Source organism: Amaranthus tricolor, chromosome 12 (assembly GCF_026212465.1).
Source record: "Amaranthus tricolor cultivar Red isolate AtriRed21 chromosome 12, ASM2621246v1, whole genome shotgun sequence".
Classification (NCBI taxonomy): domain Eukaryota; kingdom Viridiplantae; phylum Streptophyta; class Magnoliopsida; order Caryophyllales; family Amaranthaceae; genus Amaranthus; species Amaranthus tricolor.
In genome coordinates this window covers 8,397,500-8,419,903 of record NC_080058.1, presented here as the reverse complement: position 1 = coordinate 8,419,903, position 22,404 = coordinate 8,397,500, and the positions used below count along the sequence as shown (strand labels likewise).

The 22,404-nt window shown below is 34.9% G+C and overlaps 1 protein-coding gene across 2 annotated transcripts; it reads right to left on the bottom strand.

Annotated features, from left to right (window-relative positions):
- LOC130828786 (E3 ubiquitin-protein ligase IPI1-like) lies at positions 1–22,121 on the bottom strand. Of its 2 annotated transcripts, none has more exons than XM_057694782.1 (6): positions 21,675–22,121; positions 13,312–13,478; positions 3,930–3,982; positions 2,664–2,689; positions 2,186–2,573; positions 1–1,156 (listed from the first exon to the last, which is right to left on the bottom strand). In XM_057694782.1, the coding sequence occupies exons 1-6, from the start codon at positions 21,829–21,831 to the stop codon at positions 703–705; spliced, it is 1,245 nt and encodes a 414-aa protein (XP_057550765.1). In that variant the 5' UTR covers positions 21,832–22,121; the 3' UTR covers positions 1–702. The 2 variants fall into 2 exon arrangements, with proteins under 2 accessions (XP_057550765.1, XP_057550767.1); XM_057694784.1 differs by having other exon boundaries at positions 13,330–13,478.
- Positions 22,122–22,404: the final 283 nt, after the last annotated feature.

Sequence of the window (22,404 nt, the reverse complement as noted above, 5' to 3'; positions counted from 1 at the left end):
TTTGACAAAACTCTAAATGTTCTATAGACTTATTATATTGTATTATTATTGTCAGAAAAAATTGACATTAATAAAACAAATATTTGTCCATAGTCTTAAAACTAATCCTTACTATTGGTTAACTTTGAACAATTCATACTGTTAGGCTCATCTTATCCTTATAAATTATATAAATTACAATGCATACTTTTTTATCTCAAAATAAAATTATTTTAGTTAAAAGTATAGTTAGATTAATAAAAAAGATTACTATTACAATATAATTTGTTTTATGTTAGCCAATAGTTAGGACTAATATGAGATGATGGACAAAATATGAATTATTAATATCAAATTATCTTATCATTATCATTACATTATCAATGTCTCATAAGTAAGCAAAGAAGTAGCAAATGATACCAATAAAATGAGCAAGAAAGAATGAGCGTCCAAAACTGAAGGTTTTTTTTACAAAACAGCACAAATATAGGGAATCAAAGTTTTAAGCAACAAAACTCAGTTCCCCCTTCCAGCAAACTTCCAGGCATTCTAGCACGGCAATTTCAGTCCACGATTCAACGACTTATTTGTTTTACCTTTATGGCAGGCAAGCTTTTCGATCAACCAAATAGCCAAAAAAGACCATGTTTCCGTATTTGCAATATTCGACAAATTTTTCCCACTTTCACATAAAAACGAAAAAAGGGATACGTAGGATGGTCTTTATGAGCGATTTTGTGATTGGGTCCGTTCAGATCCATGACGTTGGCGGAAACTGCTGGAGCCACCAACAATCTGGTGGGAAAGCCAAATGGAATCTCTATCACCCTGAGCTAATGGAAAAGAAGCCAAATTGTCCCTTTCCCAACCTTGATTTCTGCTGGATAATTGATTCTCTGCTTGTGGGTAGCTCCGTGTGGATAGACCTGATGGGTAGACGAAGAAGCTACTACTTGTCTGATCGGATGATGAGGGAAGTGAGGGCCCTTGGGACAATCTCAGATGACCACTGGATCTTCTTGTATTGGGTATAACTGGTGCACGCATAGGCAGGGGACTGCTAGGTTGATGAAAATATGCCTGAAGAGCTTGTGCACGATCACGAGCCCGAGCTGCGCTGCTTGGATAAGGTGGAACCAAAGACGAAGCAATTGAGCTTCCGACCCTACCGCTAGAACTGTGATAATAACATGTAGAGTAAATGCCAATACATGAAATCAAGTCGAGAATAAATAAAATATTCCCATCATTTGTTTTGAGAGATTCTCCACTACTTAAGCATTTGAAACTTTGTAAGATGGCAATCCTCATAGGCCATAACGTGCCCAATCTTCAATTGAAAACTGTGCCTTACTCCAAAAAGGAGTAAAATAAATGTCTATCATATAATCACGAACTCGCATAAGATACATTTGAAGTCAATGATCATCATCTTTGATCCTTTATCTTTAAAGCCAAATTCTCAAACTTGCTTTCTATATTCAAAAACAATAGTAAAGAAAGGATCATAATACTCGTAAATGCCATGAGTTCCGATTATGCTCCCTCTTCTTTAACAGGCCCAACAATATAGTATGTTGGTATAGTCCTTAAAACACTACCAACAATCAATTAACTGTGTAGTCTTCTAAAGAGTAACAATTGATTAGATTATACCTAAGATTGATAAGGTCCTCCCAATCCAGTACTCAACTTTTGGTATTATTAAAGAGCAACTCTTGTATGAGACCATGAGAATTTGTGAATATAAAGTTATTAGATTTTGACTGCCCCCAAACTACCCCTCCCTTCCATTCCAGCCACCATCTGCACCTACAGTTTTATTTTCACCAGTCTGACCCCTCAGCACCCTTGCAAGGTCCCCATCAGTTCCCACCTTTCTAATTATGCCTTCGTTTTCATAGACATCGTCAAGTCCCAAATCATGCCTTATTTCAACCATCATAGAGGGTAAAAAAGTCCATGGCAGCCTCAGTAATGAGCCTTAAAGCATTACTGCCACCAGGGGGAAAGAATCTCCTGGATTTTATGAAAGGAAAAGAGAAAAAGAGGAAAAGGGAGGGGCGTTAGGAACTACCAAATCCATGGCCCATGCGACTACAAATACCAGGACAATCTTCATAGCACGGGAAGAAGCGATACAGTGATTGAGGGGAAAGAAAGACGAAACATAAATTGAGAAGTTAAGGAAAGGCTGTCAACACACCTGTGACTTGCAACAGATGGATGGACAAACAAGCCTGATCTTTGTACATCAGAATTGACTCGAGAAGATCTTGTCGTCAAAGATGGAGTCGAAGGTTGATCAGAAGCACTCAAGCGACTGCCATTAGCCAAAAATCTCAAGTTGTGATGCTCCCAACCATGATGATGTGGGTCCGTAGCACCAAAGGTATAAGACGTTGGCATTTCACTGGGGCCAGACGGGGCACCCCAGCGATTGCTAAAATTGGAGCCATCAGACACACTCCCAACAGAGTTTGAGGATGAAGAATGAACAGGTCCATAATATGCCATGTAAGGACATTGATGAGTAGAAGATGAAACAGCCGTATGTTCAGCAAAGACAGCAGGTTGAACCAAAAAATCATGATCTGCAAAAGCACCAAAAAGACCTTTTTATCATTATTAAATATCAATGATTAAGCTTTTTATTTACTATACAAGCAAAAATAACAACTTACATGGCACAGATGAGAAGTCCCCCTCCCTGCAAAGACAGGAAAATAAAATTTACCAGGTATTAGTATTTAAGCAACAACATTTTTAACATTTCATAACCCCAATGCCATCAGTGATTCCCACCTAAACAAGGGGTAGGATGTATGGTCAACAAGTTAGCATGTTAATCAAAATACATATGACAAAATTGATACAACTATCTTGCACATGATGTTCAAATATTTATGACACTTTATAGTCGACACAACTTCAGATCAATGTGAACTAGTAGTAGTGACCCCATAAATTTACTGTCATCATATACGCACGAAACATGTGAACTAATTCGTGGACTTAATAACACAAGACAGGGACAAAGTCCTCTTGTTTCAGGTGCTTAATTATATTTTTGGCAGTCATCATCATCGTCATCATCATCATCATCATCGTACACCAATCATATATTTTTGGGCCTTTTGGCAATGGTTAACATTAGTGTACTAATCACCATTATGTTGAAGAAACTCAAATCATTAGTTTCCCAAGATACTTAAAGTTGGTTTAACTACAATATAATCTTCATCCTACAAAAATAGGTCGTGATTTCTCGAACAAAGCAGGAAATTACACTATCATATCCTTAATATCCCTCATAAAAGTTCCAAATGGAACAACTTAGACCTTACAAGCCTTGTTGAACATGCAGCAACTCACCCAAGTCTTGGAGAGCATGACCCTTCGGATAAACTTCTATATATTATCAACTATTTTGAAGAAGAGGGGTTTATTGTTGGTTTAATGTCAGTCATAAAACTGTTGGGATGGATTATCCCACATCGACAAATTAAAAATGGTGTGCACGCTTTATAAGCTATTAGAGACCTTCTTCCCATTACCATATGGTTTTGGGATGATATATGCTCTTTCACTTATGAAGTGTGTGCACCTCGTGTTTTTTAAAAAAACAAATTGCAACTAATTCTGACAACACTGGAAACTTTCAAGGGGTTTATTATTTTGGTTTGAGTGTCTTAGAGTCAGATAAGAACTAAGTCTTCATGAATAAGAAAATAATTTGAAACAGAACAGAAAATCTGAATATTGTACATACACAGAGCATCTATTGTTTCAATTATCTGTAGGGGATATTAAATAAAACAGATTTTGAATGTGGCATAAGATAAGTAGAAATTAATGTTAAGATTTAATAAGTAACAGGAATCAGGATCAAAATTTTAAGGAGAACATGTCAAATAAAATACTATCCTAATCTGAGAAGGCAAGCTTACTCAAATGAGGGAAACCGTGAAAAGGCAGGAACAGGGCACCACGGAACTCCAAACTGCAGAGGGAAAAAAGAACAGATCACAACAAATATATTACGAAGGTCTAAATTTATACTAATAGTTGCATTTCAATAAAATGTGATGACTCGGGTTAAGGATCCAAGGGCATTATCGACATTACACATTTAATTAGTCTTTATGTTTTGTTAGTTAGAATGGTTGTTATTTTTAGTTGTCTTATGGGGCTTAGGCTATATATAGAGCACCCTTTGGAATAATGAATTAGCTTTTGATGAATTGAATAATAAGAAAAGTCCTTTTGGGCGTTAGTGGGCACACTCAAATTGGTCATAATATCTAGTTTCAGTAACAGGTCCGGCTGATCTGTTACATAAAACTGCAGCCACTTGTCATGCCATATGATGTGGAGAGAGCACCAATTAACAGTAACTCTTATAGAGTGAACAAATGTAATAAAAGTTACAAAACGATGACAGCAAGAGCATAGATAGTTCCAGGAAAGCTGGTGAAGAACGCTTCAATGAGGAAAAGCCAACATCAAACAACCTTCAGAAAGTAAAAGACAATATCTCTTGCAATAGCAAATATACATGCACACAGCAGTGGCAATTTTAAGAGCATTTGGGCAAGGAAATGTAGACGTTCAAGATGAGCATAGAGAAAAAAATTTATGATGGTCCCTAACATAGTGCAAAAATGCAGTAGTGGTTGCGATAACGGACACAATGATGCAGTAAAATGAGGATAATGCGGTTGTCATACCACCTAATATCGACCTAAACCATGATATCTCTTGGAACGACTATGCGGTTTTTTACTACTTTACTATGCGGAAAATACTGGTTCGGCAAATTTAAAAACCTTTACAATACGACCGATATGGCCTTGTTTTTGCACTATGGTCCCTAACATAATCCATAATCTTAAACTCCTCTAGAGCATGGGAAGTTCTTTTGAATTTACAAAGGAACTTTATTTCCACTACCAAAGTAATCAAAAAACAAGAACACAAGCATGTTATATGACCACAACATTCAGCACCTCCGAACTAGGACAATGGGATTCCATGATACCTCAGCTACACTCCTTCAGGGGGTCTGCAGTGAGGAGGGAAAACAGGTTCTGAGTCGCTATGTCCAAACCATCAAATATGTTACACCCGTACAATGCCTTCCTTGAAGCCATGAAAAATTGAATAAGTGAGGCACCCTTTTTCACTATCAAAAGTCAAAACATGATATAGGGGAAGAGGATTGTCAATACAGATAGTCAGGTACAAACCAATAGTATCAACTTTAGGGACAGAATAGGACCAGGGGGCACATGCATTTTGATAAAATCTGATAAAGTTAATCGTTCATGCTTAATAATACAAAAAATAGATGCCAAACTCGTGCACCGGGGACAATGCCTTGTTTCATTATGTAAAGAGGCGCTAGTATTTTCTCAAATATAAACAATTCATACTTTGTATTCAAATAAAGAAGACTCATCTTCTTAGAAAGCACGTTTGAGCTCCATGAGGGAGTGGTGGCTTTCAACAAAATCAATGAGGTCAATTTTCCTTTTACATGGCATATTCATTACAAAAAGAAGACTCGTTTCTAAGTACAGGTGTTCATGAGCGGGTTTGAGAGGGTAGCCGATCAAGCTTACCTCTAAAAATCTACCGGCAGACCCAAAATTTCAAAAGTTCATCCGCATTAAGTGGCTTAATTTATTTTCCACTACTTATCTTTTTCTTAGCGGGCAGGACTCGTAGATAAACAAGCCTTTTTCTTAAATAATTAAGTTGACTTCAATCTTTTATAATTAAGCAGAGTACCAAATCCCTACAATGTGAACGATGGGTTAGTCTAGCTAATTTGGAGCCTTACTAGGTAAAACATTAATTAGTATAATGGCCAGGAACTGATGAATTAGCGGTAATGATGTAGCATTATAACTAAGTATAATACTAAGGCAGTGCTCTATGCCTCTATCTTCGGATTATCTTTCTCCTTCACATCGTCTCATGTGAGCAAAACTCAAATCACCTAAGCCACAATATCAAAATCTGAATGATTCTACACTACAACACTTATTTTTTGCAATCAATTTAACATACAAGGAGTAGCAGCAAGAACGAAAGATGGTTTAGGTTGGGAAAAAGAGAAACGGTGCAATCTTTGTCACCGTAGGAAACGACATTGCCCTTGGCATCAAATTAATGTTTATTATTCATGTTTACAGCTTGTAATACTCTTTTCATAGTTGTTTTTAATCATTATAATAGAGGTGCAGCGAAAACATGCTTATAGTGGTGAAAAACTGAAACTAGACTGAGGTATATATATCGTAGCAAAAGGGGTACATATTATCTTATAGGGTGTACATATTTTTGTAAAGGAAAAAATTCGTATTATTTACAAAAATGACATCTGAGTATGTACAAATTTTAAGCATATATGTACACCATTTAAGCAATGTCTAATTATTTACAATACTGCCACTCAAATATGTACACCACTTTAGTTTTATGTACACCTATTTTCAATTTTCACCGCTTTAATTTGTTTTCCCAGCTTATTTCTTTTATGCCGTCACCCGCATGCTAATATTAAATTGGTTTTTAAAAATGTTGTCTAAGCTTGCTCATTTTTCAATCCGGGCGGCCAAGCCTAGTGAGCAGCTCTTCAAAGATATATAAGCAATCAACATTTATTTATCATACTAAAAGAAACGTAAGCATCACAATCAAGTGAAATCAATGCATCAAGAATTCAAGTTGCATGCAGTCTCATGACAACGCTAAACAAAGCTAGACAGTGGAACAACTAACAAGGTTGTTTATATATAACCATTTTAGAATAGATTCACAATTGGTGATAGCCTAGTTTCCCAAGTTGTGGTTTGAAGGAGACAACTCACTAGTGAAGAGACCCAAAAGATTGACTGATAAGCACCAATAGGTTGATGTAAACATGTAAAATCAAACTATATGTATTCATGATAATCGGAGACTAGTAAATGATCCAAGTTTAAAAAAAAGATTTAACTACTTGAGATGCTCATGATAACCAATAAACAAAAACTTCAAACCATATATGTGAACAAAGTTGTTAAAATCGGGATTTTACTTGAAATCGTTCGCACCTGTAGAATCGAATTGTAGGATTATAAGAATCTACAATAAACTTAAATTTGCTATCTAGTAATAATTATTCATCCCAAAAGTTTAAGTTTATTAATTAAAGTTTCATTCACTTCATTTTTAAGAATGAATAGAGAAATATTTAATAATTGATAAGAATAAGAGCAGTACAACAAAAGATCAGTGAAGCTGAGGTCAAATGCAACTGATATGAAAGTCTATGGAAAGCTGTGATGAAGAGTTTAGTGAAGTTGAGGTGCCCTATTCCGATCTATGAAGTCCAAGCAGCATCAACATTCTATGCCTTAGTTGAAGTGGTTGATTTGCACGTGCCTAAAGATTCATTAGGTGGCAGTGTTTGTTAGATTGTTGTTTTCTGTTATGCTAATTTCTGTTAGCAAGTTTGTTAGTAGTTAGTTAGAGTTGTAACCAACTTGTGTATCCTTTGTACAGAAGTCTATATATAGACTTCATTTCCCCTTATTGTAATTCACTCTTTCTGAATCAATGAGATAATATTGATCTTGATATTTTTCTGTTCTCCAAACACTTTGTGCTCCATTTACAGAAAGTTAACATGGTATCAGAGCCACATTACTCATCCAAGAAACAATCCATTCATCCTTCTTTCTGATCAAAGAAACTCAAAGAAAACATCAGCAGATTGTCTTCTTTACCTACTCTTTTTTTCTTACTCTTTCTTTTTCTAAGGAAAAGATATGGTTAGTCAAAACGGTAATACACAAAAGGGACATAATGGTCATGTAGATCCAACCATGAACCCTTCATCTGTGTATTTTCTTCACCCTTTTGACAATAGTCAGAAGATTGTGAATATTGTGTTTGCTGGAAGGGGATTCTCCAATTGGAAAAGAGTCATGACCATTGCTCTTTCTGGAAGAAACAAATTAGGGTTTGTAGATGACTCTCTAAGTAGACCAAACAACAACTCATCAGCAAGAGCATTGGATAGAGTAGACAATGTTGTGATGAGATGGATCATTGGAGTTCTTGAAAATTCAATTGCAAACAGCATCCTATCTTTCAAGACTTGTAAAGAAATATGGGATGAACTAGAAGAAAGGTATGGCCAAAGCTCAAATGCACAAATGTTTTCTCTACAGGAAGAGTTAAATGCACTAGTACAAACAACAAAAATGAGTATATCAGAATTTTTTACCAAAATCAAGACCCTATGGGATGAATTTGATGCTTTAAACCCCATTCCTACATGCACTTACACTGCTGCTGCTAACTGCACTTGTGATGTTGCCAAGAAAGTGTTTAAAATGCAACTAAACAACAAATTTTATTAGCTTCCTCATGAAGCTTGATAAAAGATACAAACAAGTTAGGAGTAACATGTTAATGATGCCAAATCTACCCTCTGTTGCACAAGCCTATAGAATTCTTTTACAAGAAGAAACTCATTTGCAACTGAGCACTAGTGGAGGGAGTCTCAATGAGACAATAACATGTAGGGCATATAAGAGGAAATACTATGAAAAGGGGAACAATAGAAGCCAATATTCAGAGGGAAACAAAAACAAAAAGCCAACACTATGGTGTGAGCATTGCAAAATGAATGGTCACATAAAAGAAAAATGTTGGAAGATTGTTGGCTACCCTGCAAATCATAAGGCCAAAACTTGGAGAAGGGAGAACAACAAAAATAACACATATGCCAATACAACCAGCACACAAGAAGAATCAGAAGGCTATATCAATGCCAAATTCACCAAAGATCAGTACCAGCAGATCTTGGAAATGTTGAACAAAGATGATCCTAAAACCTCTACAACACATGCTAATACCACTCAACTAACAGGTACTTTATGTTTAACAACATATAGCATGAATGTTTGGATCATAGATAGTGGAGCATCAGACCACATGTGTCATGATATCCACCAATTTGTAAATTATACTTCTATTGAAAATGAAAATCAAGAAGTGACCATACCTGATGGCACAAAACAGAAAATCAAATGCAAAGGAACAGTCATACTGCATAATGGTATAACACAGCACGATGTATTGTTTGTTGTAAAATTCAAGTATAATCTTATATCAGTTAGTAAGTTGTCATCTAACATACAATGCAAAATTTTCTTTACTCTGAATGAGTGTTATATTCAGGAAACCTTGATGAAGAAGCCTTGGCTTCTTAGTGAAGAAAAGAATGGCCTATATGTCATACAAAACGAAAAGGCTAAAACAAAATCTAACAGTGGTTCAAGATGCACAGGCATGACAACAAGAAACAATAATCTCCTCAATAAAACCAAGCTATGACATCTCAGATTGGGGCACATGCCCATACAAAGACTTGAGTACATCATACCAGAGTTGAAAAATAACCTAGTCAAGGATCAAGTCTTCTGTACTATTTTTCCTCTTACAAAACAAAGAAGAAACACATATCCTCTGTCCATGAGCAGAACAAAACAACCCTTAGAGCTTTTCCATTTAGATATTTTGGGACCTTTCAAATACCCATCTAGGACAATATGTAAAATGTTCATCACAATTGTAGATGACTTTAGCAGAATGACTTGGATTTTCTTAATAAAAAGCAAGTCTAAATTTCCTCAAATCTTTATGCAATTTGTAAAGCTCATTGAAAATCAAATGTCTCTCAAAGTTAAAGCTGTAAGATCTGATAATGCAGGAGAATTAACTAAAGGAGAAGCTTTGAAATTCTACCTTGATCATGGCATAAAACAACAGATGAGTTGTTGCTGACACTCCCAAGCAAAATGGGGTGGTGGAAAGAAAGCACAAGCACATACTAGAGACAGCTAGATGCTTATTCTTTCAGTCCAACCTCCCCATGAAGTTGGGGACTGCATCCAATGTGCAGTGCACCTGATAAACAGGATGCCACTAACTGTGCTAAATGGTATTACACCATATGAGAAATTTCATGGTCAAAGACCAAATCTAACACACCTCAAGGTGTTTGGATGCCTCTGCTTTGTCAGTACACTAAAACAAGGCAAACACAAATTTTTAGAAAGAGCACAAGAGTGTGTGTTTCTTGGATATTCTGCCAATAAAAAAGGATACAAGGTGTACAACATAGAAAGAAACATTGAAATAATATCAAAAGATGTTGTTTTCCATGAAAGACTATTTCCATATCAATATATGAAATCTCACAACAAAAATAAAGAGATTAAAATATTCTTTTTAACCGAGTATCCAAAAACAACAGAGAATTTCAACACACAGAACATGAATATACGTGATTTTGATTTCCTTCAAGAACACACTATTGATTCAACAATAAAATCAGACACTGATGTTGAATCAAAAAAAGAGGACAACACAAATAGTGCACATATCAACATTGATGATGCACCACCTCAGCAAAGAAGGTCAGAAAGAAACACAAGACCACCTAAATATTTAGAGGACTTCTATTGCAACACCACCAAACATTGGTGTGGCCTTGTTCAATATAAAGACATATAGGGTGTGAAAAGCATCACAATAAACATTCTGACTTTTTTGAACCTAGATACTTCAAAGAAGCTATTGCTATTCCACACTGGAAAGATGCCATGGACAAGGAAATTCAAGCCTTAGAAAATAACAACACTTGGGATATAGTTCCACTCCCTATAGGAAAAAAGGCTATAGGGTGCAAATAGATATTCAAAGTCAAACAAAAAGCTGATGGCACTATATAAAGGTACAAGGCTAGGTTAGTGGTTAAAGGCTATAACCAAAGATATGGAATAGACTATGATGAAACGTTTTCACCTGTAGTAAAAATGGCAACAATAATGTGCCTCATAGCCATAGCAGCCCACAAGCATTGGACCTTACATCAAATGGATGTAAACAATGCTTTTTTACATGGGGATTTGAAGGAGGAAATTTACATGCAACTCCCTCAAGGATATTCAAAAGCTAATGATAAAAGTTTGCAAGCTCAAAAAATTATTGTATGGCTTGAAACAAGCCTCAAGACAATGGTTTTCAAAACTTGTCCAAGAATTGATCAATCAAGGATACAAACAATCTAAAAATGATTACTCCTGAAAAGGAGGATGCTTACATAACCATCTTAGCCATCTATGTAGATGATATTATCTTAACAGGAAATGATGCACAAGAAATCAATAAAATGAAAGCACACCTTGATACAGTGTTTAGCATCAAAGATTTAGGAAAATTGCATTTTTTTTGTTCTTGGGATGGAGGTTAACTACCTACAAGATGGTATTGTTCTCTCTCAACATAAGTTTACAAAAGATCTCTTAAAGGACTATCAACCTACCAGCAACAGAAGAGCATTAACTCCACTCCCTATACATATAAAACTCCCTGCCTTAGAAGGAGATCTCTTAGAAGATCCTACACCATATAGAAGCATGGTAGGGAAGCTTAATTTTTTGACTAACACAAGGCCTGATTTAGCATATGCTATCCAAACATTGAGCCAGTTTAAGCAGAAGCCAAGAGACTCTCACTGGCAGGCCCTTCAACACATACTGTCCTATGTTAGTCATACATGTGGACAAGGTATTCTCCTCAAGGCTTCAAACAAACTCACCATTCAAGCCTTCTCAGATAGTGATTGGGGGTCATGCATTGACTCTACCGCTTGGACATTCACCCATATCATGGAAATCCAAGAAGCAAGGAACTGTCTCAAGGTCTAGTTTAGAAGCAGAATATAGGGCCATGGCCTCTACTGCTGCAAATAACATGGATTGTTAAGTTACTTGAAGAGCTAAGCCTCACAAACCTTAGACCAATCACACTCCACTATGATAATCAGTCTGCTATTTACATAGCAAAGAATCATATTTTTACGATAGGACTAAGCACATTTAAATGGACTGCCACTTCACAAGAGACAAAGTATTAGAAGGTTTAATCCAGCTCTCTTACTTACCAACAACACATCAATTAGCTGATGTGTTAACTAAAATTCTTCCTTCCACACAGTTCAACAACCTCCTTAGCAAACTAGGAATGGTCAAACCCCATTCTAGTTTGAGGGGGGATAATAAGAATAAGAGCAGTACAGCAGAAGATCAGTGAAGTTGAGGTCAAATGCAACTGATCTGAAGGTCTATGGTAAGCTGTGATGAAGAGTTTAGTGAAGCTGAGGTGTCCTATTCTGATCTATGAAGTCCAATCAGCATCAACATTCTATGCCTTAGTTGGAGTGGTTGATTTGCACGTGCCTAAAGATTCATTAGGCAGTAATGTTTGTTAGATTGTTGTTTTCTGTTATGCTAAGTTTCTGTTAGCAAGTTCGTTAGTAGTTAGTTAGAGTTGTAACTAACTTGTGTATCCTTTGTACAGAAGTCTATATATAAACTTCATTTCCCCTTATTGTAATTCACTCTTTCTGAATAAATAAGAGTTCTCCAAACACTTTGTGCTCCATTTACAGAAAGTTAATAATAATTAGTTTAAATCTTCATACCAGTGAAGAAGTTCATTTTCTTTAAATTATGATGATGGATCGATAAATCGTAAGAAAATTAATGAAAGATGGTACATCAGAAAAATTAATAAAAATTAAGAATAAATTTGTTGAATCGAATCTTTAAATCGTAGGATAGTAGAATCGTGTTAAGATTCTACCTCTACAAATTTTATTTTGATTAGAATCGTAAGATTCTTCCAACTTACTATTCTACCTACGATTCGAATCGCTCGCTTGTTTTTGAATCGCAAAATCGTAGAATCGTGATTTTAATAACAAAGTATGTGACATTGTTCAAGAATTTTAAATCGATATATTTTTTAAAAGGGACAAAAACTATCATTAACACAACCGCCTTATAGATTACTTTTGTCTGGGTAACACCACCTTAAGCCATCTTCCAACAAACACAATCAACACAGACCCACTAACACTCCGTTGTTAGCTTTACCACCTTAATTCCTTCAATATTATCCCTATTTATCCTTTTGGAGTCAATACTCTCCATTTCAATCTAACAACTCAAACCACCATAACCAATCCAAACTTAACTAGTGGGAGAGGGAGAAGAGGTAAAAACGAAGGAATCAAGGTAAGAAAGCTAATTATGATGATATCTTGGGGCCAACACACCAGTTTTGAAAATGACATAATGTGGTGTTCCCTAATAGACGTGTCATATAAGATGGTTGTGTAAATGAACAATTTAATAAGGTAGTTGTGCACAAAACATGATATATAAGGTGGTTGTACACAACTTTTCCTAAAAGAACGATTACCATCTCAGAGTGGCTCACATCATAAAGTTCCTCGTCAGGGGGCCAGTCATCCGTATAATCTGTAAATGAACGACAATTGGTGGCATAGAGCCATTCACCTTTCTCAATCTTCCTACAATTTGGGCATTGCATTTTGCCTTTAATATTAAATGCTGAGCCAATGCAATCTGCGCAGATCAACAAAACCAATCAAGAATATAATTTAACCAAAGACAATTAGAATAATGTTGCGTGTTACAAGAAACATGTCATCAACCAAAGAACAATATCCTTGAAATACAATATTGAATGACTAAAAATTTTCATCAACTATTTAACAAAATTATTAGTATCTTTCATGACGAATAATGTCATTTTCCGAAATATATCATTTTTTACAGTCGATTCTCTTTCCCAAGTACATTCAATGTGACAATTATTAGTTTACCACTATGTGTAACCATTAAGTAAAAATATGCGTTCATGACAAAGTATGCCAAGTTGGAGATTATATCAAGATGGGTGTTCAAGCTCAAGTGGATCACAGCTTATGTCAACATGATCTTAGCTCCTTGGACAGAAGGCTACAAGCTGCTTCAACACACTCTCAGCTGTTCTTATTAGGATAGTCTTTATTTCCCACGTGTATATTATAGGCTTTATATGTTAGGGTTGTTTCTGTTAGGCAGTAGGTAGTTAGTTATAACCAACCTAGTTTGTTATAGTTGTATAACAAACTTCTATTTCTGTTGTTTTGTCTTACTGTCTTCCTCTATATTAGGAGGGGCAGTACCCTTGAATTTTCATTTAGTTGATTCAATAATATTTTGTTTCTTTCTTGCTTTTGGATCTTAATTCACTTGGTATCAGAGCTTCTTGCTTTGAATCAACGATCCTAGTTTCTTCATTCCTAAAGAATCCAGTTCTTTTCTTCTTTTGTTCTTCTCCTTTCAGTTCTTGTTGTTTTCTTCTTCTCTTCTTTAAAGATGACAACTAAAGAAAAACATGTCAATCCTACCTTGAATCAAGCCAGCCCTTACTTCTTGCATCCCACTGATACAGGATTGAAAATAGTTACTAATCTCTTTAATGTTGTGGGTTTTAAAAGCTGGAAAAGGGCAGTCACCATAGCGTTGTCAGGGAAGAACAAACTTGGGTTTGTAGATAGCACTGTTAAGTGTTCTACCACAAGTTCTTCCCTTGGCAAAGCATGGGACAAAGTCAATGATATGGTTATAGGATGGCTTCTTAATGCCATGGATGAGAAGGTCTCAGGGAGCGTGCTTTACTTTAAGACTGCCAAGGAGATTTGGGATGAATTAGAACACAGGTTTGGACAGTCCTCTAGTGCACTACTCTTTTCTGTGGAAGAACACATCGGCAAAATTAATCAAAGCTGCAATAATTCCATAGAGGATTTTTACACTCAAATAAAGGGTTTGTGGGATGAAGTTGATGCCCTAGATCCCTTACCTGTGTGTTCTTGCAAATCTAGTGAATGTGAAATTTCTTCAAAGATTCTAAAAAGCCAACAAAGGAGAAGACTTATTCAGTTTCTAATAAAATTGGATGATAGATATCATCAAGCTAGAAGTAGCATTTTGATGTTAAAAGATGTTCCTACAGTGTCTGAAGCCTATGGGATATTGTTACAAGAACAGACCCATCAGGAAATTAGTAAGGGAGGACACACATCAGCCAATGAAGAAGGCATAGCTTGTAGAGTTCACAAAAGAAAGTCTACTGATAACAGAAGCAAATTTGGAAATAAAAGGGCCAACACCAACTTTAATTGTGAGCATTGTAAATTGCATGGTCATACTCTTGATATGTGTTGGAAGGTACATGGTTACCCCCCAAATTTCAAGTCTAACACTTGGAAAAAGGAAAACTCAACAACTGGGAAAGCAAATTCTGTTCACAATGATAATGATGCCAAGAACCAAGGTCTTGTAGATGCCAAGTTCACACCAGAACAGTTCTCTCAACTTCTTGCTCTCCTGGATAGGCAAAAGACCATTGCAAATGTTCTGGCTAAAAGTGCTTCACCAATTCTGCACATTTTGCATGTAAGTATTGTCTAGCATCTTGCAATCTTGATTCTTGGATCATTGATATAGGAGCATCTGATCACATATGTTTTGACCTTAAATTTTTCCTTAATCATCAAAATTTAAAGGGGCAAAATCACTATATCATTGTCCCAGATGGAAGAAAGGTAAAAGTTGCATACAAAGGGACAATCATGCTTAATACATCCCTAATATTAAAGGATGTTCTATTTGTTCTAGATTTTAGCTTCAATCTTATATCTGTTCATAAACTGATTATAGACATGACGTGTAGAATTTTCTTTACCCTTGATAAATGCTTTATGCAGGAAAATTCGATGAAGAAGCCTTCACTTCTTGGTAAAATTTCAAATGGGCTGTATTATGTTCAGAAGAACATCAACATAGAGCCTCACACAAAACCAGTACAACAATCTGACTGTTGTAATACTTCAAGTGCTTAAGAAGGGCAAAATATCCATAAAGCTTCTATAGTCCAAGAAGGACAAAATGATTGTAATAGAGCAAAGTTATGGCATTTGAGATTAGGGCATTTGCCTTTTAAGCAATTGCATTTTCTTTTTCCTAATTCTGTAAGCAAAAGGACAGGACAAGAAATCATATGTACTACCTGTCCCTTAGCTAAACAAACTAAAGGTTTATATCCTAGAAGTTCAATAAAAACTAATTAAGCTTTTCAATTGTTGCATCTTGATATATGGGGACCCTTTAAACACCCATCTAGACTTAAAAGTTCTATGTTCATAACCATTGTGGATGACTATACAAGATTTACTTGGGTCATATTCATTCAACACAAATTTGAGTTTCTTTCACATTTTAAGAATTTCTATAACATGGTTTTAACACAATTTCACAAGAAAATTAAAAGCATTAGAAGTGACAATGCCAAAGAACTAAGTGAAGGGGAAACTTTAGCTTTGTACCTTAAAAAGGTATTTTTAACCAAACAAGCTGTGTGGAAACCCCTCAACAAAATGTAGTAGAGAGGAAGCATAGGCATTTACTTGAAGTTGCAAGAGCCTTGTACTTCCAATCAAGAGTACCAATCCATTTTCGGGGAGATTGTGTATTATGTGCCACACACTTAATCAATAGAATGCCCCTATCAGTTTTACAACATATATCTCCCTTTGAGAAATTATATGGCATGAAGCCATCTCATGACATGATGAGAGCTTTTGGTTGTCTATGTTTCATGTCAACACTTAAAAGAGAAAGGATCAAATTTCATCCCAGAGCAAATCCATGCTTATTCTTAGGATACTCCACTAAACAAAAGGGGTATAAGGTGTATAACTTCATTACAAAAACAATTTCTGTTTCAAAAGATGTGCACTTTTATGAACATTTCTTTCCATATCATCACCATGGACCTACCTCACTCACAAAACTCTTCCTTCCTTATAATTCTGAACAAAGAAGTACTTTGGTAGAAGATCCCAGCATGGATTACTTGTTCAATCAATTAGAACAAGTAGTTCACAAGGACTTTAATCAAGAGTCTGTTGCTAAAGAACAGAAAAATAATTCTATTCTAGCCTCTGACATTAGTCAAGATCAACCTGCTATTAATGTACAAAACAATGATTTTGTTCCAGCTTCTAACATTAGCCCTTGTATAGAGATTATAAAACCAAATATTGCACCAAGAAGATCTTCTAGGGATCCTAAGATGCCTAGTTATCTACATGATTATAATTGCAATCTTATTTCACATTGGTGCAATATCAAACAATATAAAGCTTTGAGTAGTACACACAAGCAGATTGCTTCACCACATTTGCAATGTCTAGAACCAAAAAGTTTTGATGCAGCCATCAAAAATCCTAATTGGATAGAAGCAATGCACAAAGAACTCAAAGCACTTAATGATAACAAGACCTGGGAAGTTGTTGATCTACCAAAGGGAAAGAAAACCATAGGGTGTAGGTGCTTTACAAGACTAAACTAAAGTCAGATGGATCTCTTGAATGATTCAAAGCAAAATAAGTAGCCAAAGGTTTTAATCAAAAATATGAAATAGATTATGAGGAGACTTTTTCTCCAGTTGTCAAGATGACAACCATTAGATGTTTGTTAGCTACTGCAGCAAACAACCACTGGAAGGTGCACCAGCTAGATGTTAATAATGCTTTCCTTCACGGTGATCTTCATGAATAAGTTTACATGAAAATGCCTGAACTTATTCCAAACCCTAACAACAAAGTATGCCTTCTAGAAAAATCCTTGTATGGCTTGAAACAAGCATCTAGGCAGTAGCATGCTAGGCTTGTCAATGAGTTAATAAGTTTAGGCTATACACAATCTAAGAATGATTATTCACTCTTTACCAAACATACTTCAAATCAGATTGTTATCCTCACTGTGTATGTTGATGATATCTTAATCTCTGGAAACAATGATTTGGAAATACAGTTTCTCAAAAAACATCTACATGATACATTCACTATCAAAGATTTAGGAGAACTTCACTACTTTCTTGGTATTGAAGTCAGTAAAATCAATGACAGCTTTATTCTGACACAGCATAAATATACAAAAGAGCTTCTTCATAGCTCAGGAGTATCAACCTTTAAAAAGGCTGTTACACCCTTGCCATTGAATGTTAAACTTTCTGCTAAAGAAGGACTGTTATTCTCTAACCAACACTGTACAGAAGCATTGTTGAAAAGTTAAATTTATTGACCAATACTAGACCTGAACTCTCCTATTTTGTTCAGACCTTGAGTCAGTATATGCAAAAACCTAGGTCATCTCATTGGGAAGCTCTATTGCATACTCTAAACTACATTAAAAGTACTATTGGTCAAGGCATTGTTCTAAAAGGAGATACCAAACTAACCCTACAAGCATACTCAGATTTAGATTGGGGTGCCTGTACAGACTCTAGAAGATCTGTCTCAGGGTATATTCTATTATTAGGTAGCTCTCCAATTAGTTGGAGGTCTAAGAAGTACCACGTAGTCTCAAGATCAAGCTTTGAGGCGGAATATAGAGCAATGGCTAATGCAGCCTTAGAGGTCACTTGGGTAGTGAGATTGCTTAAGGACCTTGGTCTCAATAATATTGAGTCTGTTACACTACATTGTAACAACAAGTCCACAATATATATAGCTAAAAATCCGGTATTTCATGACAGAACCAAGCACATTGAAGTGGACTGTCACTTACAAGGGATAAGGTTCTTGAAGGTCTTCTTCAACTATCCTACTTGCCTAGAAAAAAACAACTTGCAGATATCCTAACTAAAATTGTCCGTTCTGCACAATTCAACAATCTTCTTTCCAAACTAGGCATATATTTGTCTCATGCCTAGTTTGAGGGGGGATGAAAAAGTATGCCAAGCTGGAGATTATATCAAGATGGGTGTTCAAGCTCAAGTGGATCACAACTTATGTCAACATGATCTTAGCTCCTTGGACAGAAGGCTACAAGCTGCTTCAACACACTCTCAGCTGTTCTTATTAGGTTAGTCTTTATTTCCCAAGTGTGTATTATAGGCTTTATATGTTAGGGTTGTTTCTGTTAGGCAGTAGGTAGTTAGTTATAACCAATCTAGTTTGTTATAGTTGTATAACAAACTTCTGTTTCTATTTTATAATGCTTGGATTTCTTTTTCTCTTTATACTTCTATTCCTATCTAATATTACAATGATTCATTTCATCTCTAATTTTTTTACAAATTAATCAAAAGAATAATGATAAAGTGGTGTTTATCTAACTTGTATGTTGTAATAATATGAATTTCATGTTGTTTTAACTATTAAATATGTTTTAAAAGTGACTTTGGACTTTGGAGCCTTTTAGCGAAATTGTGCTCCTCGCATATGGCTTCACCTTGCGCTTACGCTTCGTAAAAAAAACCTTTTTAAGCCTTGGTGCACCTCGCGCCTCTTAAAACTAAGCTGACGTGCAAAAAAACGGATGTTATTAACGAAAGGGGCACTTGTACAAATGGACTGATTTGTACAATGTTGATTCACTTGAGAAAAAAATAAAAATCCCTCCTTTTCGATTCATATTGTAATTTTTTCTCTTCATTTACTTATTTGCATCATTTCTCACATAATTTCTTTTTTTCCATTAATCATAAGTTGACCAAGCTTGTCCTTGCTACAACATTGATATTACAGCTAACTGATGCATGCTCACCTCTTATCTATTCTTGTTTGAATTCTTAAGAAACCCACAAATTGTTCTACAACAACATTCCATTACCTAATTCCAATGGCTCCCACATAGGCGAGATTTAGAGGGTGGGATGTGCTCAACCTTACCCAAATTAACGATAAGGAAGAGGTTATTTTCAATCAACCCTTAGTAGTAATCATCACGTCGAACTTCACATGAATAAAGATGCACAATTAGATAAGTCATTTACAGTTCAAATGGCTTATTAAGAATTTTAACACATTCCTATTTCTCTATCAAAGCGCCTTTTGCTTCTTAGAATTTTGTAAGTTGTATGAGTGATATAATTCTTCGTCTTCATCCAAATTAAAAATGCACCCTCGTTGCTCATCCAATCAACTTCTTCAACGACTTAAGCAACTTTGCAATATTTTATTTTAGGTTCTACCATTTAATTCTTCGATGTCCTTGAATTTTATTCATGTGCTAGTTTGATTGCATAAGAACATCGAGAACTAGCAATGTCCAACATTTGATGTAACTAACCCTCAAATATGAATTAAGAAATATTTGATACGTCAGTCTTTGCAAGATTCTAAATGATTCTAATGCGAAATACCTTCTTGGTATATGGTTAATGATGCTAAAACATGGTATCTAGGTCATTGATAAGGTTTACAATTGATCATAGTGCTAAACAAGGTTACGATTCTGTGATTCAAATACGTTCATAGGAATTCAATTAACGTTTCTATATGTTCTAAAATTATATTTTAATTGGAGAACACCTTACAACCTTCAATCAAATTTAATTATGCCAATAAAGTTACTTATAACATATATATCAAACAGGGGCCAAGCAACACCGGAGCCGGGGGAGGTCTGCCCCATCTTGCCGAAAATTTGATCCTTTGTATTTTTAGCTTGGTCCCCTCCTAATTTATGATATATAGTTTAAAGAGTTCAAAAATATAATAAAAATTACTATATCTCAATGGATTGAGTAACACATTTATAACATAAGATTTAGAGATCAAATCCTAATTTAAACTATTCTTTTTTAATAAACTATTCATCCTGTTTTTATTTGTTTTTCCATTCACTTTTTGTGCAGATTTCAATGCAAACTAAAAAGCCAAATTATTTTAATTGTGATTTTTTAAAAATTCTAAAAAGTTATATTCGAAAAATATATGTTGGGACGAATTTATCAAGATTCAAAATGAATATGTTTTTCATATAGATGAATGAGAAATCATAATCAAATTTTGACACTAAAATTCGTAAATTCTATTTGAAAAAAACATATGAAAGTAGAGGTAGTAACATCTTAATTATGCATGTTTGTAGAATCTGTCAATTCTGATTTTTTGAGACCTTTCTAGTTCAAAGTAACATTATATATCTGACAACCTTGGATTTAACTACCATAACTATGTGCAGTGTGGTTGTATCTATATTCAAATGAAAGAACACAAATCGACATCGTAGATGGTAAAAGGCATCAATATACGTTTCATCTAAAACTAGTCACCAAGTTGGTGAGAATACAAGGAGGAAAGCAATAACAGTGAAAGAAAACATGAGGTTAACATTGGTAAAGTGTTGAACTCAATTCATGAAAAGAAGATAAGACAATTTTTTAGTGTAGCTATCCCTTTCTTGTGTTGCTGAAGTATTCTCTTTCTCCATAGAAGAAACATATAAGTCTTACTAACTAATAAAATATGTTTACGAATAACTCCACACTATAGGCCTTGACACACATATCAACTCTCTAACATGCCTTGTAAAGAGCACGCAAGCAATACTAGAGCTCTAAACAAGAAACATATAACATTGATGCAATAAGGAACATTAAATGTATTATATTTGAAGAATCAAGGTCACATTCAAATAAGTCATGGGATTTATTATTTTTCACATCTACATTGCTCCTATCAAACTCTTGGAATTTATGTAGAAATAAATAAATCCAATAGTGCCAGCTACACTTTCATATAATGATCACCCCAACCACTAATGCTCCTAATTTCTAACACAAGAAGTTATTTCAATACTACATTACATAAACTAACATAATCCTTCAACAATTTCCTACAAAAAATTATCAAATCGAACAAAATGATAGAATTAAAAGCTAAAATTGACATTTCAAATAAGTTGAAAAAAACGTACCAAGATGAAATTCATGACCACATTGAAGCTTAGCCCAAGATCTATCACCATTATCGGTGACAAATTCAAGACAAATTGAGCAAGCTACATTTGATTTTCTCAAACTTTTTCCTCCACCACCATCATCGTCAATTATTTCAGACTCATCAAATCCCATAATATTGTTATAATTTAATTTGTTTCCAGCTCAATTAATAAAAACCCTAATTCGATTATAAAAAGATTCGATTCTTCACATCCAATTGAATTTAAATGATATTAAATTAAACAGTAATTCTGAAATATATATATCAATTCACAAATTATTTGTGTGCAAACAAAATTGTGAAAGAAAAGGAATTAAAAAAATTGGAAATTCCAAATTGGGAATAATGTGTGTGGTGAAGCTGTGGAGGAGGAGAGTACCTAGATTGAACGAAAAATTAGAGAAAGACAGTCAAAATTAACGACCGTCTTGACATTTATTTATGTAATTTTTTTAATCGTATTATTAATTGTTGGTCAAATAATTTCAAAAAAAAGGGTTGGTCAAATTCAGCAAATCAATTTTTATTTTGTATTTAGAATTTACTAGATACATTCTTGTATGTCAAGCACGGTTTATTAATTATTTAAATAAAAATTTATTAATCTTATATATATATATGATAGGTCGTTTTACTACCAAAAATAATTCATATTTCACCTAACTAGTATAGTTGGGAAAGTAGGGTCGAACCACTGTGGAAGG